The sequence below is a fragment of the Gymnoscopelus braueri genome (genome assembly GCF_963280865.1).
Source record: "Gymnoscopelus braueri genome assembly, chromosome: 12".
Taxonomy (NCBI): Eukaryota; Metazoa; Chordata; class Actinopteri; order Myctophiformes; family Myctophidae; genus Gymnoscopelus; species Gymnoscopelus braueri.
This window is the reverse complement of record NC_137614.1, coordinates 16,684,711-16,710,739: the sequence shown is the minus strand read 5'-3', so window position 1 is coordinate 16,710,739 and position 26,029 is coordinate 16,684,711. Positions and strand designations below refer to the sequence as shown.

Here is a 26,029-nt window from a genome sequence, read left to right as displayed (position 1 = left end):
GCAACATATATCAGACGGCATTTGTGATTAATTCCAAGATATGCTTTGAAATTATTACTTTTTAAATATGTTTTGATTTGGCCTGTTTATTACAGTTGACTTAACACAGTGACATCCTGTTACATTTACACAGATTTTTACTGTGCAGTCCTCTCTGCTTTGATAACATCAAAGACGCTTAATTCAGGAAGATACGCCATCCCACGCTTCGCCACTATGTGCAAAATGGTGCACAAAGTCTTCTAAATGGCCGCCGTCTGAGGTCAGATCTTGCGAACGTCCTATGATTATCGTTGGTAGATATCGTGAGAGTGCGTTGCTGGGACAGAGAAAGTTCCAAAACAACACTCTCCTGATTTGCCTCTCTGAAAATGCCATTTTAGTGTCAAAATGTTCAGAAGAACGGGTCCAATATTTAGTTCAGTGACCATGGGGCTAAAGAATCGGTCCCAAGCTGTGTTCACATTCACTTCTCCCATTGGAATGAATACTCACAACCTACTTCTGGCCTCCTAAAGAGGCGGCCACCTACATCACACAGATACGGGAAGTAAAGCGGAGATGGCGTGTCTTGCTTGTTTGTCTTGGATAACATTCAAATTACAGGATCTTGGGTGAGCTTGGGTGAAAGTAAAAACACACCTTCCTCCTCTTCCTCCTCCTCTTCCTCCTCTTCATCGGGTGTTTCAGCAGCCAGAGAGCGAGTCTCCACCTGTTTCTGAAGTTCCTGGAGTTTGCTCTCATAATCCTGGACATGAACGTACGGTAGAGAGAGAAAGAGAGAGAGAGAGAAAGAGAGGACAGCTGAAACATAATGACAGGAGAACAGCCTGGCTAATCATCAGTCAGTTAATCAAACTAATCAATTTAATCTTTCGGCGAAAATAGACGATCTACAAGCTCACAATGCATCGCGATATGACTCGTTGTAAGCTTCTATATCGGCTACTTTTGCTATTGTTGTGTGACACCATTGTTGGATTAAGTTTACCAGACTAATCCGATTTAGTCGATCAAAAAAAAAAACACTTTCTGTTTTTGCATTGATTTGTTGATGAATAATTGATTTGAATTATAAAATAATCTATAGAAAATACAAAAATAATTAAAGCTGCAAGCAGCGATGACCGGGCCCTCGCACCTCTGTCCACGTTAGGGGCAAATATTGACCAATTAGAACACAGAGAAGAGCTAAGCAACTCTAAAGAAGGACAAGGTTTTTCAACAAACTGTTCAAGACGTATGGAAAAGGTTAGAAACAGTGAAATATCGACCAATCAGAATAGGGGGCGGGGCTAAGTAACTCCAAAGAAGGACAAGGACTCTCATCCGAATCAAAAGACGCGACTCACAAGTCCGTCCGATAAACCGTTCAAAAGTTCTAGCAAGAACTAGAAAAGGGTCCAATATCGACCAATCAAAAAGGGGGCGGAGCTAAGTAATACCAATGAAGGACAAGGACTTTAAACCGATTTCAATGAGGCAACTCACAAGTGGTTACGACAAACTGTTAAAAAGTTAAGGCAAAGAATAGAAACTATTAGAAACTATGAAATAACGACCAATCAGAATAGAGGGCGGGGCTAAGTGATTCCAATCAAGGACAAGGACTCTCAACCAACTCAAGAGACGTGACTCTCACAAGTCTGTACGACAAACCGTTCAAAAGTTATAGCAAGAACTAGAAACTATCAAATATAGACCAATCAGAAGAGGGGGCGGAGATAAGTAACACCAATGAAGGACAAGGACTTTAAACCGAGTGTGTACCAAGTTTCATACATGTAGGTGAAACCGTATTGTGGGGCTTCAAGCAATTTTTTTTTAGGGGGCGCTATTGAGCCATTAGGCCACGCCCCCTTTTGAGACCATTAAAATACATATTTTTTCACCAGTTGTAATGTGTGTGCAAAGTTGCACAACTTTTTGAGCATGTTAAGGCGCCCAAAAACGTGATTCATTATCGGGAAAATAATAATCTTTGCGATTTCAATAGGGCTTCGCACTGGTGCAGTGCTCGGGCCCTAATAATAATCACTAAGACGATAATCTATAGTTGCAGACCATAGTGCACACCTTCGTTGGCTGTTCATGTTCTGTTCCACATTAAAACTTGAACAGTAGAAGTTTGGTAGGTTACCCTAAAACGGCTCGATTCTTGTTGTATGGAATGATTATTGTAACAATATGGAATTGCACGCACGTACACACACGTGACACGTCACTCTTCATTTGAAACTCATTCCAAAATGTTATGGGCCATTTGAAAATAAATAATTACATTCTTATCACAGTAGTAGGAAACTTAAGCCCTGCTGGTTACAACAAATAAATGAATGTGCGGACGTGGTGTAGAGAGGTGCTGGTCGGAGCTGAGTCCAGTGTAATCCAATGAGGGGCGCCATCAGTGCAGGGCAGGCTGTGGTCCTGATGACCTCATCGTGTTTGTTCTGGGTCTTCTTGGGGAGACAATGCAGCCTTTCATTTGTCATGAACCTCCTCTCTGCTGCTGCAGTACCAACTAACTGAAAACACTGCAACTGCTGTATCAGTTCACCACCCTGTGAAACTTAAATGTCATTTTTAATCGATTATTTTATCTGATGTCTTTTTTTTTATCACTACAATTATCATGAAAGCTGCATTCTTTCTTATACATTGTACATTTCTGAACATCAGAAACACTTGTCTTTTGTATTTGTAACCATATTAGAGACTGTGGTTTATATACTGTAGTTAGCATTAAGAGGAGAGCCTCTTTTACTGCATACATACATACATACATACTGTAGGCTCAAATAGTCTTCGCTGCAATGGGGTCCTTAAATATTTATTGCATGCAGAGGTCAAGCTTAGTGCAAACTCCCTCCCTGAAATAAAAACAAATTAACCAAACTAATGAGGTCCAGTGTGCTCAAAACTAAACAGTGCGTGTGACCAATAAGATCAAACATAATTGTTCTCACGCGTAAAGGGCAACACGAAAAGGCAAAAGGCTTTACTGTGGCAGATTGACAGACGTTTCAGCCATAAGCTTTCATCAAGTGTGGTAAACCATTTTAAACACCTTTTTGGGTTTCTCTGTTGTCCTTTACATGTGCTAACCCTTTTTATTATAATTAACAAAATGAACACCCGTCACCATACAGTATATATGACTGCATTTGAAACATGTCATTTTATTTCAGTCATACTTTGAAAATAAACATCAACACAGGGATTCAATAAAACCTTTTTTTCCCCTCTTTTTTTTTTTACCTATGGACAATAGTGTTTGACAATATGTTTGCACAAGATGTTTGATTAAGGAGCATCACAACTTGGTACATTTGATATTGCAGACGCAGATTTAGATAGTAGACATGATACAACACTCAACACTTTGAACCGAGACTCGACAAACAGTTCATTTATATGTATATTTTCAAAAAAGAACAGTAACCTGTACATTTTTCATTTCAAGTTGTATACTTTTCCAGCTTACCTGGTAATATCAAGCGGTCAGCACCAGTGCATGCGTTAAATAACATTCTTTAAATGAAGCACTTATTGGAGCATGAGCACATGTAAGCTAAGACGGTCATAAAAGAGAGGAGCACTTGAAGATGGCGAGAACAGCGCAAGTTAAAGAGACTAGGTTTATTTGTATACGAATATATCTATATATCTATATATCATTTGGTTTGTGTTACAGCATAGTAAATGCATAGAGTAAATACTAAAAAAAAACTGTGAAAACGTGGAAAAGATTTAAAAAGAAAATTATTTCTTCATTCTGAACCCAAGCTGAATTTCATCTTTAGAAGTATCTTCCAATACAGCAGAGGGCCGCTATTTCTCTGAAAATAAGTCAAGTGGCATTAGACTGTATGATAATCACTGGGCTCTTTTAAAGCTAAATGTAAAAGCAGCAGGGATGATAATTGATAAGGCAGTGTCACAGGAATAGTGGCTGTTCATTCATATAAGGCCTCAACCACAGCATAGAGGCAAAAACTAGTTTCCCAATTGATAACTTGGATAACTGATTTCATACAAAATGTGTTAGTATTACAGATACTGTATACCTAGTACTAATCATATAGATAAAATATACTGTATGTGCCATTTCATCTAGCCAAAAGAAGGCAGTTCTCAAAACCCATTTACATGGATATTGGAATGAATTTATGCAACATTATGCAAAAACTTTTGATTCATTGTTCACTTTCCAACATTCTTTTGGCTGCCATGACAACACCCTGTTGGGCATCCAGTCCAAAGACGCTGTGTTTCTGTGTGCTTACTCAGTGAACCACAAAAACTACATTTAATTTTAAAGACCAAGAGAAAAAAGAAGTCCGAGCTAAATTCATGATATGCGGCTTCTACAGGAAGAGTGAGAGGAATGATATTGGGGACAGGTTTGGGTCATTTTCTTAACCTTGTTAACATTTAGGTTTTATACCTACCATCCGGTTAGGTACTTGGATAAACAATTCAGTCAATTATACACAGTAAAAATCATGTGTTAAGTTACAGGACAAATGAACATTGAGGACTTTACTGGTTATTTTCATTTCATCGGGTCTTTGTCAAATTCCAAGATCCTGGTAGAATGCAGCATCACATCAAAAAAGTTACTTTTTAAATGATTTGAACTAAAAGATTTGTTGTTCAATTAATTTCTCATCCCAGACATTTGTAAATTAAGATTAACACTATATAGTTTAGCCATGACTTGCAGAAGTGCAAAATAGATTCTGTAATATCAGGTGGCAGTCACTTATTTGAAACAACAATAATAATAATAATAAACGTTTTCATTAAAAACAAAACTATGGGGTTTGATGATCAATTTATAATTTCAGTTGATCAATATATTACTACTAAATTAAAAGTTAGTTCTGGTTAGTGTTACAGAAAGGTTGACTCTGTAAATTGTAGGTAAAGAGTTGTATGCTCCCTGGAAGAACATTAAGGAAAGGATAGGATAGGATACACAAAAGAAGAGGCCATTTAATTTGAATTATGAAAGGAGCAGAGCAGGGTTAATGGGTTAATTAATCAAAAGGCACTTTGAATAACACTTTCTTGTACCACTGTTTCAGTCATGTGATGGACAAAAGGCATCAATCTATTAACTAGGCATACTGTAATTAATTTTAAAAACGTCCAACCAACTGGTCCCTTGATTCCAGATCTAGGCCAAAGAAGATGTATGTTGGACAAAAAAGTTAAATTGTAACAAGGTAATAATTAAACCCCAACATTGAGTAACAGCTCCGTCCTAGAGGGCAGGTTTTAGGGTTACACTTTATATTGATGCATATTAATGTTTTAATTACTATATTGGGCACTTTGTAGCACTTATAACAGGTTGCAACATTCAAGATAAATCAATACTAAGTGGCAAGAAATGTAAACTCAGAAATTCAAAAATGAAGAGCTTTTGGCAAACAAACGAAAACATGATTGATGAATTATCATGATGATGTGTAAAAAAAAGAAGGAAAAAGACGCAGGAAAGGCAATTCTTATCTAATTTCTTCTTTTAAAAGTCACTGCCTCTTCTATTGGCTTCAGTTCCTCATAACAGTTTCTCCCAATGCAAGTATTGACAGAACGCACAGTGCAGCATAACTGATACAAAGGCATAGATTATGGTGATGATAAAATGTCTTCTTATAATACATACGATAAAGATTTGGATCAACCAAGAACACACTGTCACTGTTCAAGTGCAAAAATGTCACAGTTCTAGCTGTTTGACTCGCAGGATTCTGAGCTGTTGTGATCTGTAATGTGTTTGCCTACTCAAAGTACATCTGCCACCTCCACCTAATCCCTCTCATTCCCCATCGTCCCGCTCACACTGTCGTCTCCCTGCTGGCTTTCAGGTTTGGGGCTGACATTTGCCTGCGCATTCTTGGAGGCGCCTGAAAGCTCATTGGATGGTTAGCTTGGTCAGAGTGGTGGTACTGCTGGTAGCCATTGAAGCCTGCATCTGCATAGGGCATGCTGTTGTAGTGGTAAGGCTGTTGGTGGGGATGTGGCGAAGGCTGTGGTGGCTGATTTTGGTAGTGGCGGGACTGGTAGAAGACCTGTGAATGCCTCCTACTGTTTTCATTGTGCTGCAGTGACTCCGAGGTGCTAGATGGCCGCTGGCGATGATTGAAGGAGTTGCTGCGGCCTCGCTCCTGAGGGTGCTGATGGTGGTTGTTGTTGTTCCTATGGTTGTATCTGGGACCCTGACTTAGACCTTGCTCCAGGTCTTTGCTTCTTTGTGGGACCGGGGGGCTGGGACTTGCAGGAGTGACTGCAATAATCGAAGCCGCCATTCTAGTAGCTGCTCCATCCTCACACTGACCTTCACCATCTTCCTCCTCAACAGCCTCTTTGGGTACCTTTAACTCGATGACCTGCTGGTCTGTGATGATGATATGGGTACCAGGGCTCCACGAGTTACGGTGCTTGGGGTTGCTCTTAAAGGGGAAGCGGAGCTTGCGGTCCTCCGGGGGAATGAATCGATGCGGTCCATTGTGCCTCCGGAGCTGTTGGGAGATCTCTTGCTGCTGGAGGCCCTTCAGGCGTACCTGCTCCTGACGCATCCAGCGCATATGGCCTCGTTTTAGGGTTGAGTCATCTCCTGCACTTTGCCCCTTTTGCTGTTCTCCATCCTCTGCTTCAGGCTTTTCAGGTAAGGGCGGTTTGGCTTCTCGTGGACTGGGAATCATGGGAGCGCTGCCTAGGGGACTGGTGTTGGGAGGCTTTTCTTGACCATCATAGGTGATGAGCGGAAGGACCTTCTCCATCTTGACCATCTTGTGCCTGAGAGCGCGGATCTCGTCATCCTTCATGTTGTTCTGTTTCTTCACCTCATGCAAGATGTCCTCCAGCTTGTCTATGTGCACCTTCAGGTCGTCCATGACCACGGCACCTCCTCTGGTCCCGTTGGTGAGGACGTCCTCAATACGCTCGTCCCCCACTCCTACTGTGTCCCAGACATCCCGCGCTACGGCCCTCCACGAGTCCCGCTCGTTGGGGTCTTTCTTGCTGTAGCTCTCGCAGAGCTCCTTCATCTTTACGATGGCCAGCGCCTCAATCTCCTGCCGTGTGTGGCGGAAGTCGTTCAGCGCCACCTCATAGCAGATTTCCTTGACTGCCTGAATCTTCAGGTCTGAGATGGTCACCCACTTGGAGTCCTTGGTGACACGGCGACGCTGGGGGATCTGGTACGTTTTAACAGGCTCTCTTCTCTTCCCACTGCTGGGCAATCCACACTTTTTCACTATGGTTTGCAGCTTACTGGGAGGCAGCTTTTCCCTCAGGGAAGTGATCAGTCTCCAGCTCTCTTCGCAAGACCTCTTATCTGAGTCATCCCCACTATCAGAGTCGCCGTCCTTTAGAAAACAAAAAAGGAAACAAACAAAATGGTTCCCAACAAAAATGGAGAAATTAAAATGGGGAAATCAAAGAGAAAAAGGATGGCTTTTTAAAAATAAAGAATGAATACAGGTATGAATATGCAACATGGGAACTTATCATGAATTAAGCTCTTGGACAAATTGCATCAGCAATGTATTACTCAAGAGCTAGGACAAGATTTTTTGGCAAGTACCAGATTCCCCAGTGATTATTTCTTTAAGCAAAACCTAAAATATTTAGCATACATCACCTTACAAGATGTATGACAACATGCAGTATCATTCCCAGAAAAACATGTCCACTGTAAAATCAAATTTCAGCTTAAATCAAAGATATATAGACAGTGGCTTCCATTGACTTTCTTTCATTTTGAATATATTGCCTTTTAAAGTGGTTATATGGTTATGAATTAATTACTCATCATTATTATGAGTACATCATATTCTAAGGACATGCAAACAAAATGCTAGCAAATACAATTATTTAAAAAAAATGGGGATGCAATTATTGTTCCCAATGTTGCATATTGATATTAAAAGTAAAAAGGTAAAGCATGGCTATCATGATTAGAAAAAAATATCAACAGAACAGAGGACAGATGTTGATTGGAGTGATTCTGAATCATTTTGTCATATTCCTCTTCGCAATTGGAAATTTGGGTATTTGAGAGCTGGATTCCAAACATGCTTCAAAGGCATGCAAAAAGGCAGATGAATTTCGAAGCTTTCCCCCATTTGAAGTCCAGAAGATTTGAGTTGCTTTAGTATTAGCAGTGAGTTAGAAGACGAAAGTGTTCTTGCAGTTTTATTGGAAAAGCCAGTAGAGAGAGGACAGACGAAATTGAGGTTAAGTGTTAATCCACTACAAGAAAGATGTTAGTTGAAAGAAAATGCAGTTTCTCATTTGTTTTTGTAGACAAAGAACATTACAGATCACAACCAGTTGAAACGGATACTTTAAATCTTCTGGGTGACAATGTGTCTGTGAACTGGACATGTATGTTGTGGAGAGCCTGAATCCTACACATGTATAGTTTTGCACATAAAACCACCAGAGTACAGAAGAGGTCTTTATTTGGTTTGTTGATGCGAGCAGTGATAACTCTTGTTGTCGAGCCATGCCCTCAGAGTGCTACAAAGACACTGTGTAAGGCTAGCAAAGAGAGGTAGCCAAAGAAGTCAATGAGAAACCACATTGTCACTAGCCTTCAAAATACTACAGCAGGAACACTGGTTATCACAATGCATTGTACATGTCAGCAACTGCATTGAAGAGATGAGAACTCAGGACAAAACAGAGCAAGAAAACTAGAGTAGAAATCTAAACCAAGCAAATCAACAGCCACCTCAAGGTTGACTAGTTTATCAGCAAACACTGCAACTTAGTCCACAGACCAGTACTGAGTTAAGAAAACATGCTATTAACATGAACCATGCAAAAGCAGCAGCATTTTATATAAGAAATAAACCATCGTATAAGCAATGTTGAGTTTGAAATACATTTTCATCTCGATCAAATTCATGTTCTGTTTTAGATACGGTTTAAAAGTGCTGTTTTGCAAGATTCAGTTCAAATCTACAGTATAAGACACAAGAAAACGTGAAAACAGGGATTTGGAAAGGGGAAAGCATTATAATTAAATTCCCTTTGAATCAAATTGCAACAGGAAATCAATCAAAAATAAAGAGAGGGGGGTCAACTATCTGAAACAAGAGCAAGTACATTTGAACTTCCATGCAAGAACAGTCATGCGCCAAGAGTAACAAGTGTGATTCACACACATACACACACACACACAACAGAATCTCAAAAAGTGTCAGATCTCAGAGTGAAAATTAGTACTAGTCGGACTTCAACGGAGCAAGCAAGACTATTACCGAAATGCAAACCTAGCCATACAATTATTACTAGCCATAGGTAAACCGTGTTTTAACTTAGCAACCATCCCATCATAGCCCTCTATCCTGGATCATATTTCAAATATCAAAACAAAACAATCAACCATTAGCAAGCATTTTGTGTAACCCCCGAAAATGAATTAAGCTACAAGCCAACTTCAAAAAGAGTGTCTTGGCAAAGGATTGGTTTCAGTTAAACCTTCGCTACAGTTACTGCAAACTTGACAACTATATGTGAACTAGCATGATAGTGGCTTACAAGCAGCACTTCATTGTCGTGAAGTGGGTTTGACTGAACACCAGCCAGAACTTACCAGTCTCTGTTGTTCCAAAAGTTGGTCTGCTTCTTCCTTCTCCTTTTTGTACAAAATCTCCATTTCAGTGAGTCTAGACAAAAAAAACAGCAAACAAATCATATTAATATTCCCCAAATATATGCATCTATGCATATTCCAAACCTTTACGCATCTACAGAATGCATATTCCAAAATCTAGGCATCTATGTATATTCCCAAACAAAACTGAATGGACCGCAACACTCTTTGCAAGAGAGTTCCAACAGTACAAAGAAACGAGAAAACAGCCAGTACTCAGTATGTCCTTTCATTGATGGGCTGGTCGGTCATCCTCAGCGAAGACCGACCAGGTCAAAACACGTCTCACTTCAAATCTATGTATATTCCATGCCAATTAATTGTAAATCTATGCACCATAATAAATCTATAGAAATGGATCTATAACACGCTTTTGATGCTTCTACTCTAAATGTATCTTCTAAACAGTTCTTCCCTGGGTGCCTTACCTTTTCTCCATCTCCTGCTTCATGTCAATGCCCTGCTTCTCCAGCAGCTCTCTCTGGGCAAACGTCCAGTCCACGGGCTCTACAGGGGTCTCTGCCGATGGGGTCTTCTCCCTCTCAGCCCTAGCCTGCTCCGGGTGATTGAACCGGAATACGTGGTTCTTTCCCATGATGATGCGATTTCCTAAATGACCAAGATGGATGACACACAAGTGTTGACAAAGACATCGTTCCATTGGAGGACATGTTCAGTTAAGTAGTGGCAATTAGCAACACTATGGTATATAGGACCTGTGAAGCAGTGTGAATATATGGTACATGTAACAAAATTTTTAGTATTTTCTATATTTCACCTCAATATAAAAGGTGACATGGTTTTTTGGGCGGTGTAGCCGCCCCTATAAGTGGGGTTGGGACATCTCATTAGCTGTACTGTGATTGGCTCATTAGTACACCCCTAGCTGTACTGTGATTGGCTGACTCTATTGGCTGACTCTATTCAGCACTGTGATTGGCTAGCGAGACACATGATGACATTAACTCTTTGACTGCCAGAGTATTTTCATAAAGTACTCCCCCAGTGCCAGCAATGTGTTTTTTATTTTTATATTTTGAATTTTTCTCATGAAAATAATTTAAGGACACATAATTTAAAGACCCAGCACAAATCCGCCACTAGAGAGCAGCACATGACAGCCTGATCAGGTCGTTGGGTCTCTCTCACCCTTCTTGATAGATTAGACAGGGAAAAACATGAAAACGGATGTGACGTCGTCCCAGATTGTTTTGATCGGCCAAAATTACGATGTGATACACGACGGCGATGACTGATCGTCACCCAGACCATAGATTATAGAAGAGAACCTGTCCGTTTGTCCGTTATACCGTGTGAAAACCCGTTTATTTACCTATTTTGGACGAAAATGACCGGAAACGGAATCCAGGTCATGAAACCGGATGCAGATGTCCGTGAAGTAAGTGGAACTCGAGAATAACATTGAATATTAAGCAGCATAGCGCAATCAGAGATTAAACAATGAACGCGCGTTAGGGTGCATCAAAAAATACAATTTTAACCTGCTGATCTGTTAATGTGATAAAAGTGTTCCAATGCATGTTGTTACAACATATGCAAAATATTTTTGCAATACGAGGTGATTTAGAGGTGCAACGGCCATCAGCTTTTATGGCAAAAGGGGGTAACCAGCATGTTTTTACCTTTTTGTTTATTATTTTTTAATTTTTATAATCTAATTTAATATTACTGCCATCACCAACACATTGTGCATAATGCACTCTAGCTACAACTTTCATTTCAACATTCAACATAATGTTTATTTGGTAGCCATGCTAACCTGAGAGAATCGAGGACAATTCTAATGCTAACGAAGCACAATGCTGTGAGGCAAAAAGACTCCACCCTTTACCTGAAGACAATTGAGGTAATCTACTCTCTATTCTTTGTGTTGATGTACTTTTATTAAGGATATTTTCATATGAGTTGTACTTTTGGGAGCTGCCCGGCAGGCACGCTTTACCAAGGAGCAGCAGGAAATGACAGTGAAGTGATGAGCATAGCGATACAGAAGACTGGCACCACAGCCTGCTTTCCACCCTACATCCTCAGCCGGCCGAGTCTCGTGTCACTGGCTACACTGTTGAAGATCCCACCGATGCAGCAGGCTGCCTTCACGTTTAAGTTCAGAGTTGGGCGGTAATTGTGCAAATATTTCAGCATCCTACGCAGCAGCAGATCGATCAAGCCGCCAAGTGCACAAGAACACCACAAGCAGTGGACACCATCTCCCATGTGCACCCTGCACTGGGACAGCAAGTTGACACTGATGTTCAGCAATGTGTGCCAGTTGGAGGAGCGTTTGACAGTGGTGGTTGGAGATGCGGAGCAGCTCAAACTGCTTGGTGTGCCAGCATATACAAAGAGGAAAGACGAGGCGTGCGGAGAGCTGACATACAAGCTAGTGCAGGACTGGTGCTGTGCCAACCAGGTTATTAACATGGTATTTGACACGCTGTGATGCAGCATGCATGCATTGCCATCCAGCTCTCACTTGGTAGACCACTGCTCTGGTCCGGGTGCCTGCATCACATTGGTGAGGTGCTCCTCAGCCACATTTTCACTGATCTCAAGGTGGAGACGTTACGCTCAGCAGAGGTTACCTTGTTTACTTGTTTGTTGCAGGACAACTGGAACTTGCTGCCGCACAATTACAGTGGCCCATTGTCCCGCTACATCACTGCCAATGCCGAACAACCGTTACTGGGCAAGTTACATGCTGAACTTGCTGTACTGCAGCAGTGATAGACTACAAGCGAGGCGACTACCACAAGTTTGTGCAGCTGTGTCTTGTCTATCTGGGTGCAAATGAAGCAGCACAGACTGCAGTATACTTTCAATGGTCAGGAGCTCTGCACAAGGCGGCTGGATGGCCAAGCTCCTCTACCCTCTCAAGCTGTCTTTGATGGAGCAGCATATCGCCTTGCTTCCCCAGGGCACCATCACCACATGGCAGTAGGTGCCAAAGATTCGGGCGTTTGTCAACTTCATTGCGCACATCTACGCAACATGGTGGCTGACCTGTGACACAGCCGTAGATGCCGCATAGAATGACCCCAAACTCTACCACAACCTACAAGTCTGTTGACGAGGGCATTGCAACATCAGCCATGAAAGCGCTGAAGAGGCACCTCAGGTACCTGACCGGTGAGATGCTGCCCCTGGCACTCTTCAGCACCAAGGTGCCAGTTGCGTTGTGCACTTGCGGATGCCATCTTGGAGCACAAGCTAGATGATCTTCCCATGCAACCCCCCGCTTTGGCACTGGTTTCGGCAAGCCAAAGCTTCCAGTCCTCTTGCCGACCACCAGGTTGGCCGACCTCGCCAAACCAGACTGCTGGTTCGGTATGCACCAGCTGCACATCGATCCAGAATTTCTCTCATTCAATGTAGAGGATTGGGCTACCAGACAGCGCATCATTCCAGGCAGTTGTGGTGAATGTGCGTGCCATCAACATTATGAATGACTGTGCCGAGCGTGGAGTCAAACTCACAACAGACTTTGTGGCAGCAGCCAAGAGTGAGCAACATCTGCAGAATCTGCAGGCAGTTGAGCAGGACCACTGTGAACAGCCCAATCTTCGCTGCTGCAAACGCAAGCTGAACACAGTGTTTTTTCGTTATTGTTAAAATGTTAGAATTTTCAAACATTTTTCAGTGATGTTCAATGAAAATGTCAATGTTTCTTCTTAAATAAACACATTTTGCTCTTTTCAGAAACATCTTCTCAATAACTATTTGTTGTATTTTTGAGAAATTGCCATGTTATGTTATCAAGAAATGGGAGTTCAAAAAGCACGCAAAATGGCACTTTTTTGCAAAATAGCTAAATTTGACATGCTGCGTTGCACCTCTAAATCTGAATGAATGTTCCCCAAACGTTGCACACATCATTTGTATAGACATTGGAACAAAATGCAACACCTAACAGTTTGATATTTTGAGATTATTTTTTTTGCATTGCATTTTGATGCACCCTAACGCGCGTCCAGCGCGTCGACGGCCAACTGGACAAAGTAGCACTTGACGCGTTATCGCGTCGTCCGCAGTCAAAGAGTTAATAACCTATAAATAGGTCTATGCACTTTAAAAAAATCAATTTAAAAAAAAAGTGAGCTTCCATCACTGTGATGACCACTGTGATGACCACACCGCCCACTTCACACTGGGTGTGATTTTTCATGTATTGGCAAAGTTGACATGACCACAGAGATTATGAAAATCAAAATTAAATGTCTCTCTTCAACAATGCCTGGGTGTCAAAAAAGATGACGCGTTGACTGAACAATGTTGACATGCAGTACCATAGATAGACTGTAGTGTATACTGAAGATCTACTGTATACACAATACTAGTTAGTACCTATAGGTCATGTTTAGCCAAGTTTATTTGCATATCCCTAAATCACAATTAAATTACAGTCTGAAAGGGCTTTACAGGCCCACATTTAACAAAGTCAACAAAACGTCAAATCCTGACCTTTGGTATACAGTAAGTTAAGTCATGTTTCCAGAGATGCACCATCTCCAGATTTCATGAAGCCTTAAGTTTACTGTGCGAGACAAATTATGGCTCATTGCTCAGGGCTCACAGCTCTGTAATACTTAATATACTCTGTTGTGCGATGGTGTCGCTATAACCTTGCTTGTAGATCAGCTATTTTCGGTGAGCAACACCGCTGTACGACAAAGCCATTATGCTTGTCTCACACTGTATAAATTAGGCTTCAGTAATACTGAATGTGAGAACTTATACTTCAAATGTTGAACTTGTCCTTGTAATACCCACCTGAACGAAGCTGGACTGCACCATCAACACGCTTGCCGTTGACGTAGGTTTCTGATCCCTCGCAGGGAACCAGCATGACAATCACTGCAGTGAACAGGACACCAACCAATCAACAATGAGTCATACGTTTCCCAGAAAGCCTCAGTAGCGTTACCTTCAATATGGTACAGTGCCAATGAGTACTGACTAATGGCATTTATTGAATTACTTTTTTCATTAGCCAAAGCCAATAAATAAAGATGACGATGTGTGTGTCATGTATTCTAATGTTAGTATGTTTGCCTGGTTTGCCTTTTAGAGCATTCAGTCTAGGTACAGTGGTTCTGGATCAGGGCCCACTCGAAAATCATTTGTGGCCGACCATTCTGAACATTTAACATGGCAGCCAATCAGTGCGTTCCCAGAGCATGTTTTATCTAATGATCAATCAAATCAAATCAGATTTTGGTAAATACATGATCAACGGAACCAATATAGAATACTTTAAGTTCCTATTTATCTGTTTCACAACATTGAACATCACTTTTTTAAATACATTATTAATGTTATAGTATTAGTGTTTTGGCAATGATTTGGGGGCCCCCTTGCAATATGCTCTTGCGGCCCACAGGTTGGGAATCGCTTGTCTAGGATATACGGTATGGGTCCGTGTCTGGAGATTAGATACATTTACATGACTAAGAGTGAATTTCATCTTTGGTACCGACAACGGATTCATTCAGGAGCATCCATTGTTTCAATATGCACATACTGGCACACACACACACACACGCACAACTATGCTCTCACCATCTCCATTGGCATTCCTCTCGCTACGGAAGATACAGTGTTCTTCTCTGATGTGAGCGCCACTCAGAACGATGTCTTGTCGTCTTTCTGCATCCGCCTGGCCCACCCTGCCATAAACGAAGGGTAGCCATTTTGAGTGAATGCTTCACTGCAGCCATATTAGCGGCAGCCATCTTGGTGACAAAGCGCTCCCTAAGGATACGGCCGAAGCTATAAAAACTATTGTGCATGACAAACAGGTGCTAACTTGTGACACTCTAAACTGTGTTTCATCTTGGATCCTGTCATTCATTATCATCCTGGGGCAGTGAGGTAACGATATACACTGGTGCAAAAAGGTTTACTGAAGGAGGCGAAACGGGGGAAGAGAGGAGACGACAGTAACGTAAGCCCATAAAACTTTGGTGATCAAAGGCAGATGGTATGATCCGCCTGATCTGAAGAATCCATCTCTGGCCGAGCAAAAACACAGGAACAATGAAAATTACTGTGTGGTTTTTCTGAGACCCTACATCCAAGGACTTCTAAAATTATTCTAGAACCTCCTTTAGCATTCCATTGTGAGGGTTTGAGTTTTTGGTTACCGTGTGATTCCGTCTTTGATGTAGTACAGCAGACACTCTGACATGAGCGGGTCCTCATTCAGGTTAACCAGGTGTGGTGTCTGCAAGAGGCGAGAGATGAGACCCATTATGGCATTATACGTACCCAGAAAAAAAACTAAAACGTTTCAGCATGTGCATTGGAAATTTACCAGTAAAAGCATTGGTAAATGACAACTGTCAGACAGTGTCAAATCTGCATAACCATAGATACCTAAATACTGTACTTACAGTGAATTTTGACTTACACATCGTCTTCACACAAATATTTATTCATACAAGTGCATTATTATGGAATGCATATGCCACTACCTACGCTGCCAGCCTCTACAGTTTATGTACTAGCTTCTTTTTGCTTCTTTTTATATTCTGAGTAAATAATGAAATAATACTGTTGCTTTCAGTGCAATGCACCAACATAGAGACAAATTCCTTGTATGTGCGAACATACCTGGCAATAGAAGGAATTCTGAACTACAGACTGAAATGGCCATGTGCATATCCAGATACATTCAGCATATTGTATATGACTACATGATGCTAGGAGCTACTTTCACTGAGCCACCAACCTTCTTTGGGGAAAAGACCCCATTAAAGCCTGCATACAGATCACAAGGCTTCTCAGTGAAAAGCTACCCCACGGAGAGGCAGCAGGGTGAAAACGAAAGAGAGAGAAACAAAATGAAAACGAATGAGAAGCAAAGACAGGAAAAAAAAGCAAAGCTGTGTGAGCAAAGGAGGGGTGAAACCACACACCAAAAAGAAAGGGATGAATTCAAAGTGGGGATCTTTCCGATACTAAAGCAAGGAGAGTGACAGTCGTGTTTGAGCAGTTAATGATTAAACAATACACAGTAAAGTCCTAACAGAGAGAGTAAGAATTAACCCATACAAATATTCATTTTTACTAATTTTCACTCTCTCAGAGATAAATTAACATTTAATAAACTAAGAAATTCTGCTGATAGCTCAGAGATAAATTAACATTTAATAAACTAAGAAATTCTACTGATAGCGTAGGGGAACATTTACCTAGCTTTATATTCCTGGTATACTACAGTATATAAAATAAATAATAAGCCTCTGCTGGGAGATAGAGAAGCAGGGAGGGTTCTGGGAATACCAGTATACCTTAAATTCACAATTTAATACCCTCTCTGCAGGGTCTCAGAAAGCAGAACTAGAAGCATGAAAACTGAGCAGTTGTCTTTAGGGAAGCAAAACAGAAGGGCAAGCAGAGTCAATATCAAGTTGTGATGGGAAGGGGGGAATTGAACTACAAGGAGCCATTATGGAAAAATTCAGCAATTCATGTGGAAAGCTGATCTTGTGGGCCAGTAGAGAGTAAACTGGAACCCTAGATGTTCTACAATGTAGACGTTAGTAGCCGGAGGTGAAATACATGTCTATACACGGGATGGCAGTAATCACAAGGGGCTAATGGTCGTAAATCACCAAAACAGACACACATTCTGTCAATGAACACTTACACCCTGGCCTGTATATCCTATATGGGCCGGGATCATTCAGGGCGCTATACTAGGTATGCTAGCATTTCTCTCTACATCCAATCTCTTCGCTCACAAGGCGTCGTGACGCGTTGTGAGCTTGCAGATCTGCTATTTTCGCAGAAGGTTCGCCCCAGAATGGGGATACTAGGGTTCAAGTGTAGGGGCCACATCTAGAGTGGGATGTTTTTACCCATTTGCTTCAACAAACCTTCTCGGTGGGAAAATGTTCATCAAATGGCCTTTCATGGCTAAGCTGAGGGCGTGGAGGAAGCAGATCATATCAAAAGATATAAAAGGTGAAATGATGAGGGAAAAACGGCAGGAAAAAAAAACCAGGGAGGATCCAGTTGGAAATGATATCACATGGAAAAGAGTGGTAATGATGTAATGAGGCAGGGACTAGATAGCTGTGGTTGTATCACTGTCCATGGGAAAAGGGATAATGCAGCCACCAGAGTGTGTGTGTGTGTGTGTGTGTGTGTGTGTGTGTGTGTGTGTGTGTGTGTGTGTGTGTGTGTGTGTGTGTGTGTCTTTTACCTTTTTGGGAGAGAAGACTCCCAACGTGCCTCCATCCTCACGGATTGCCACCCCCATCTCTGCAAGCAAGGCCTCCCTAAATGATGAAAATAAATAGGGAGGGTTGTAGAGCGTGACGACAGAAGGGGAAGTAGAGAATAAAAGTGAAAAGGGCATGAGACAGTCAGATGAGTTAAGAGAAGAAGAGAGGTTGCAGACGTGTGAGAATACAGAGAGAGCGAGAGAGATAAGAGAGAAAACTGTGTTGGTGGGTGGGTGGTTAGCACAGCATTCTAAGATGAGTGGCAAGATATATGACACACAAACACACACACTAACCTCTCCATACGGATTGCTTCCGTCTTCCGCAATTTCTCCTCCCAGGTCTCATTGAGTTCGGCAATAATCTTCTCTGATTCCTAAGCACATGTCAGAGAGAGAGAGAGAGAGAAGTGAACAAAAGGTAGCTTGTGTGTTACAATCTGAACTACTAAGTAAGAGCACTGTCTTAACTCATTCACTGCCAGGCTTATTTCAAGCTTGTTGATCCATATGCCAAAGGCATTATGGATCAAACGGAGAAAAAAAATTCTCCGTTTACATTTTAACATTGAAGTGGATGGAGCATTAACTTTTTGAAAATCGTTTTCTCCTAGTTCCTTTGAGATTAAAAAGAAAAAAAAATAACCCAAAAAAAATTGGCACTAATGGCACACTGAAAACGGCCGTCAAAAGACGTCATTGGCACATATGAGTTAATAACAGTACGTAATAACAGCATCTGGATCTGTGGGCTTCTGCGTTTTGCAGTTTGGAGACATAAAGTACAGCATCCCACTGAAGTTGCATCGGATTTTTCACTCAGAGTTTCAACACTCAGAGTATGACAATAATATATAATATACACTGCGTTACGTCACCATTGTTCTGTGTGGAAGGCTTGAGCCCACCCACTGGCCTTAAACGAGGGGATGTTGCTTCTAAACTAAGGCTACATCATTTTGTAAAGGGTTAACGCCCTAGCCATCTGTTCTTCTTGACATGGTTTATTGCGCTCTGTGTCACACTACAAATCCTTCTGTGACATGACGCAGCACCAGACACGCTAGATTACTTTGAGGTTTTTAAGCATGCACTGTAAAGGCACCTGTGTGCAAGTTTATTGTGTCTTCATATTATTATACACATTTTATGAGCACAATGACAATTGACCATATTTACTAAAAAGGGACCTACTGTAGTAAAGTCCATTCACCCGTTAAAAACGCATTCAACATCACTGAAATACTAGAATATGTATTTTCCTCTGTAATATGCATTTTGTTAATAAATATGCAAATGCAAATGTATCAACAATCCCCCCATTAAACATCATGGTAGAATGAAGTGCTATGGTTAGTTAAAATGCTCCACTGTGAACACCAATGGAGTGAATATTAATGGCTTCAACCTTCAACTTTTAAAACCGTAAAGATCTAGATCTATTTTTGGTCCAATATCCTCCCTATCTGCGTCGACGCCTGACGTCACTGGATGACAGATAGACTGGGCACCACAGTCGCCATGGAAACTGCTGCTCCTAATGGCTGATCGTTGCCACCCTATGTACTCCCTCATCAACAGAGTTTGACGAATAGTGTGAGAGGAAGCCATGCACAGACACTCGATGAAGATTGGAGGCAGAGAGGATCTTTGATTGCCCGTTACATCTGAACTGCATATAAACAACAATAGTTTGCACATAACATGAAATAAAGCAGTGAGCTATGCTTTTAATTAACAAAAACAAACCAATTAAAAAATATATATATATATTAATATTTCCCCCTGTCAGTACTTTGATTTAGTTCAAATTAGGTTGGTGTGTTGAAAAAAAGAAAAAATCATCTTTCCTCGATAACTATTAAAAATATGAAAATTTATTTTGTCAATGTTCAACAAAGTATTGTACAAAAAGTACATATTCTCAATTCGATCATTCACTTTTTTTTATACATTAGAACACTGCAAAGGCTAGCTACTTATCCTCACTATAGTATACTGTAGTCTGTACATATATGATAGACTATGGGCGGTCAGAGGGTAGACTGAGACTTCTAGAATTTCCCATTCCTCAGAGACAGAAGCCAGACGTTTTCCAGACAGTCATTTGGAGACTGAGGTGGTGGGAGACGGAGACTTCAACAAAGAGAACAGATAGCTGTGGGATTCTGTTGCTCCCTTCTAGGGCAACGTTTTCAGATTTTTAAACTGAACCCTATCATGATGTGAGAATCTGACAAAACTTCCCAACGTGTTCTGTGTCTCAAGAGCTCACTCTCAAAGGCGTTGGAAAAATTCCAGCTTACACAAAGATTTTTCTACTTCCAAGTCCTCAACCCAATAGAGAGATGTATTCAGGTTAAAATCGGGGGAAGATGCTATTTAAGGGTGCAGGATGCAGTATTTACAGTATGCCGAGTTGCGTATCTGAGTTGCAACTTTTTACGCCGTTGCTGTGCGAGATGCTAGCCATGTCTATGACAGGGTGTGTTTGTGTGTGTCTGGAGCCAACCACGAAAATGGCTGGAATGTGGCCTGATCAGCGCCACATTTCTTGTGCATGCTATACAGTAAGTAGGCCACAAAAATATTTCAAAAAGTAATTTCATAATGAAGTCAATGGGGCTGTGATTGCACTCAATTGAGTCATACGTCATAGATAAGTCATAGATGACTGATGTCACAGGCTGGTCACAAAGTCTGAGATCCACATTGGAGCCAAGCTGTTTCAATGTATATCCTAGACTTCCACATCATTTCCTACATGTAGTTTTTTTTAAGACATCGTCTCGGCAGCCTGTAGTTCATGAAATATCTGGTTAAAATACTTAATTTTCACTTACTTAAAGGACCATGTCAGTGCATGAAGTCTATCCAGTCTATAAAGCATCGTAGTGATTTAAACTTCTCAGCAGCAACCCCCAGTGAGGCTTTAGCTCAGCGTTTCCCAGACATGGCGTCAGGACCCATTTTGGGGTCATTGATACATTTTTACGGGTTGTGAGTAGAAATGTGAAAACACTTTTCAAAAGAATTTCGAACATTTTCGAAAAAACAACTATTAATTAAAAAACACTCACGTGTTGTGAGCTTGTAGATCGGCTATTTTCACCATTATTGAAATAGGCATAAGTGGTTAATTCATGATATATTTTTGGGTTCCGGGGAAACACCAAATGTATCTTTTGAGTCTCAAACTGACACCTGCTTTAGCTCATGTTAATTTTCATCATTTCACCGAACTGCATTCAACACAGAATAAGTCCCACCAACTGTTCACTGCTTGTACTTGTATACTGTACGTTAGTCAAGTGACAAATAAAACCTTGATTCTTGACGCTGCATGGGATAACTGTCCTTCTGATAGTATCACTGGGAGCACCAGTGTAAATAATTAACTCTCATTAACTCTCAAGACAAATTAGGTATTGCAAGGCAATTTATAGTCTGAGATCAGATGTTACGCCGTTGTCACGTTATCGTCGCTCAACCCTTTCACTTTACAAAAAGGAGGAATTTTAAACAAAAAAACGTTCAGCTGAAAATATATCATTTTGGTCAAGCAACTCTTGTCAAAAGGGTTCTGCAATGGAATATAATTTAAGCTTCAATGTGAGGGCAACACAAAACTACACACACACCCAATTGTTTGGGACGTCACTGTCCTATCCTACTGTAGTTACTGTACATGTATCTTGATTAGACTAGACAAGCGGGGGCCTATAATTTACCTTGAGCCTCTCAATGGCCTCCTCTCCTCCTGGGGTGGACATGATGCGCTCCTGGATGCTGGTGACCGACTGCAGCAGGCCCACCTGGCTGCAGAGCGAGCCAGAAGATGGGGAGGCTGTCAGGGAGCCAATAGGGGCTGTGGAGAAATGGCCAGGGCGTTGATTCTCTGAGGCTAGCAAGTATCTATGCTTATTGTTGGTTATGTCTTTCAGGTCTGAGCCAACACCAGGAGAGAGATGGAGAGGAGGGAGAGAGACATAGAGAGACAGACACAGGGTAGGAGTAGACGGCACACAAAATTGAGGAACCAAATATAAAAAAAAATAAGATAAGGACGAGGAGTTGGGGAAAGAGAGAGAGAGAGGACAAAGAGGAGGAAACAGCAGTGTAAGACACGGATATCACACACCAACGGGTTAAGACAAACACCCAGCAAAATGGTCAGCTACACAGAGCAGCAGTTTTCACGCCAGGTACTGTAATGTCTCTAGGCTAGGAGCTCGGCAAGTTATCAAATATTTTAACGAGTGCCACTCAATTCCACTTCCTGGGAAAAACATTAGCTTGCAGCTTTGATTCAATTAAAGAGTCTCCGAAGGCCACAATTAAACAGGCAACCTGCCTTTACCACAGCCACAGGCCATAATTAGAGATTATCAGTCATCCAACTATTAAAATGTATAACATAATTTCTAGGTGTGTTAAATTCGTCCACTGATACAGAGTTGGCTATCGTCTTGAAATGTATGCCCTGTGTGAAAACTGCTGGCATTGTATCAACTGGAGTATGGGAGGGAGACGTAGGCTGCAAGGAGGAGACATAGGAGTGATAAATATAGGCACATGCTGCCAAAGTTCAGCCTGCAGTTCACTCGTTCGATTCACCCTGGGGCGGATGCACACACGTACACGCACACACAAACACACACACAGTCGCACAAATCCAGTGTCACACAGCCAGAGCAGCCTCTATAAAGGTCAGCTAGCTCATCTCAAAGAAATGGCCTGAAGGGCGTGTCTCAGGTGACGAGGGATTTTGCCCTCTAATCCTCAAGGAGAACATTTCAGAAACATTGTCCTCTTAACACAAGTTAAAACCACTTAAACCCTAAATTTTGTTGACCGGAGTCCCTCAGGGCTCTATACTAAGCTCCCTTCTGTTTTCGCTCTTTGCGATCTACAAGCTCTCAATGTGATGCGTTGTGAACTTGTAGATTTGCTATTTTTGTCGAATGTTCACGCCAGAAAAGGGACGCTAGGGTTTAAGTGGTTATATGGTCAACTGATAAAAGTCATTGAATAATTTCAGAGGTGCTGACATTTATAGTTAAAATTTGTAGAAGGGCGGGAAAGTTATGCCTTTCTTAGAGAATTAGGAGAACAATCAAGACCTAGTTCTTGGCCTACTGAATCTTAAGAGAGAACATAAAGGGGGAACATAAGCCAAATGTATGTTTGTCTCTAGGCTAGGGGAAAATAAGCCCAATTTATGCTCTTCTCTATGGCTAATCATTATTGGGTGAACATACACATGTACACTTTGCAGCTTGTGAGAATTTACAGGGAATGTTGAAACAAAAGACAGGACAAGAGAGGAAAGGTTGGGGATTTTGGAGAATAAAGCAAAAAAAGAAAGCACACTAGCTATCGTAGCTAACAGCAACTACTGACTCAATACTACTGCAAAAAAAACACTTCAAATGAGCACCACCTGGATACAAATACCTCTAGTCTGGCTAGCCAGTAAAGTAAAATCATGCACCTTTCCGCCTGAAGTTCTGAGCCTCACTTTGAGGACTGAGAAGCTGCATTCTAATGCCTTGAACATTGTCACCTGCAGTGGATAATTAGTAAAAAAAATGAAAGAAGAAAATCAAATAAAAGTGCGGACCACAAGCTTACTGGCAAGAAGAAGAGTTGGAGAGAGTGATATTAGGAGCCATAATGGTAAAAATGATGTTGGTGGGTTGGGGGAGGAGACAGACAAGATATTCAGATGGAATCAGAGGTTAATGAAGTTAAGACGTCAATCTGTACCTTGTGAGGTTTTTGTTATTATTTTGTATATTATTAACCAGTGAATAATGTAGCTCTGGCTCAGCCCCATAATTTTGAATAATCAAACCAATGCGAGTGCAAAGCATGCTTATCTAGTGGCTAGTCGTAGCCACATCAGCGGGCCGGTGGAAGCCTTGCAATTCTGCATTTCCTCATGTTTAGCTTTAGCATCTTAGCATCTTCAGCACTGACATGCAAAAAGCTGGAGGGGCGGCATTATTATCACATGAGGAAATGGGTTGGGATATATTAAGCAATGTTAGCTAATAGCTTAGCTAGCAGTAGTAGTGCAAAAAGCAATCAATATACGACGCACGACTACCGCTGCTCATATACACACATTTGCTTCCACTTCCTGGGTAATCATCCCCCATAGGCTCAACTGAGGGGTAAGCAGGAGAAGATGGAAAGGATAAGAGTTCAGGACCAGTAGAATGGAAGGAAACGTTTAAAGACATTTTCTCACCGAGTAGGATGAGAATGAACAGGAGAAAGAGGATTAGACAAGATGGGATGGCTTTTGTCAAGTGCTAGGTTAAGCATGCAACTATGCACATAAACTGGTTATTAACTAATTCAGATATTAGAAATCATTAATAGGCACTATTTCACTAGGCTATGAGCTTATAGTATATGCAGTTAATTAAGTGTTGTGGACTAATGTAGCCTGCACCTGCCATTTGTGGTACACACACAACATAGTCACGTCAATTGTTATATGAACTTAACGTGGAATCTATACAACATGCACTTGAAAGTGCAATGGTATTTTCAGAGAAAACCCATTGTTGAACCTTAGTGGACAAATTTAACCTTATGGTAAGTCCACGAACACTAAGGAATTAGCAAATTTCACTCATCCTCAGTGTTAATTTATCCATTAGTAACTTTGAGAGAGTTCAAATGTGTACATTTGTACACACTCAAGAGTTAATTCAACACTATGTTTTTTACTGTGCAGTAGTTGCAGCTCTAATCGAGTTTTAGGCGCCAATATGTGGCCACTAGAAAGGGCAGGGCGTCAGACACAGAGTTGGATGGATGAGCAACAACAGATGAAATGTCAGGGAGGAGATGATGCCAGCTTGTGGTACTGTAGACCCTGAGAGAGGAGGTAGTGTGCAACGTATTGTTGCACGCCTTGCAGCTGTGCAGTGTGATAAAATCAAGCCTTACCGTCCAGGATGTCTCCCAGGCCCTGGGCCCGGAGCAGGTCCTTCAGTCGGGTCACCTCGTCCTTCAGATCGCGCACCAGTTTGTTGTTGGGGTCCTCGTTGATGACAGCATTGCACTTGATGTTCTTGGCACGGTCGGCATAGCTGTCGAAGGAAGCGGGAAAAACAACAACCACAGGATAACTTCAGCGGATGAAGACATCTAGAAGACAACTAGAAAAGTGTGCTCCCCAGAGATAATGTGTACCAATTTGTGTGAGTTTTGGTCAAAATATGTACGTAGTAGTAGCAAAAAGTGTGTTTTAAAGAAAATGTAATCTGGCACAAACAGGGCCTATAAGTTGCGTCATGATCCAAGGAGTCCAGGGGAAAAAAATATGTTGATTGTACGTCCTACGGTTCAAGTGGTAACGGCCAAAACGTGAAGTGGGCTGTTGTAGCGTCGCCACAGGTACTTCCTTGGCCAAGTGAGAATGTGCATGCAAGGTTTCCCAGCAAACATGTGCTGCATTCATTATGTGTGGCATATTGTGCAAAACGGGCCAACGCCACAAACTTTGGAAGCCAATCTTAGCCAATCAGGATGGAATATGAAAAATCTTGATCACATGACTATAGAGATAATGTATACCTGAATAAGTAATATAAAAGTGTTTAGCAAAAATCGGCCTCCTGGTGGCGCTATAACAGGCCAATGTGAAAAGGTAGAGGTTCTACTCCGGCCTCCAGGGAGTGTGTGTGCACAGTTTCACAGCGATCGGTCCAACGGTGCCAGAAATTAGCTGTACAAAGACGTACGGACGGACGGACACACACACACACACAGACGGACGGACGGACACAGGCGAAAACATAGTATCGGCCACGCCTTCGGCCTGGCGGAGACAACTACTTTATTTCAATCACTCTGTGTCTTAAACAGGAAAACATACCGAAGCGTACTGAGCGTTTCATCATAGTTGATGTCTGCAGGACTGAGGGCAGCTACCATGGCCGTTCTGGAGTTTCCACCTGAAAACACAGCATCCATAAAGGGTCAGTTCTGTGTCTCTGCAAGTCTACTCTTGTGACAGAGGTACAATATCAGATTTAGACAAAAGCAGGACAAGCATAAATTGAATCATCTGTACTTAATAG

The 26,029-nt window shown here is 41.6% G+C and overlaps 1 protein-coding gene across 3 annotated transcripts in view; it reads right to left on the bottom strand.

The window, feature by feature from the left end:
• Positions 1–26,029, bottom strand: part of kif1b (kinesin family member 1B) — a 90,205-nt gene that overhangs the window by 31,567 nt on the left and 32,609 nt on the right. The window contains exons 11-22 of one of the 3 annotated variants that reach the window (XM_080445270.1): positions 25,825–25,903; positions 24,894–25,036; positions 24,058–24,099; positions 21,659–21,873; positions 18,225–18,304; positions 17,907–17,982; positions 15,841–15,920; positions 15,257–15,363; positions 14,468–14,551; positions 10,108–10,288; positions 9,620–9,692; positions 643–748 (exon numbers count right to left, since the gene is read on the bottom strand). In XM_080445270.1, coding sequence (XP_080301396.1) covers positions 643–748; positions 9,620–9,692; positions 10,108–10,288; positions 14,468–14,551; positions 15,257–15,363; positions 15,841–15,920; positions 17,907–17,982; positions 18,225–18,304; positions 21,659–21,873; positions 24,058–24,099; positions 24,894–25,036; positions 25,825–25,903 — 1,266 coding nt within the window. Of the gene's footprint in view, positions 1–642; positions 749–3,374; positions 7,383–9,619; positions 9,693–10,107; positions 10,289–14,467; positions 14,552–15,256; positions 15,364–15,840; positions 15,921–17,906; positions 17,983–18,224; positions 18,305–21,658; positions 21,874–24,057; positions 24,100–24,893; positions 25,037–25,824; positions 25,904–26,029 lie in introns of those variants that run through there. The other 2 variants (XM_080445271.1, XM_080445272.1) reach the window with 2 other exon arrangements.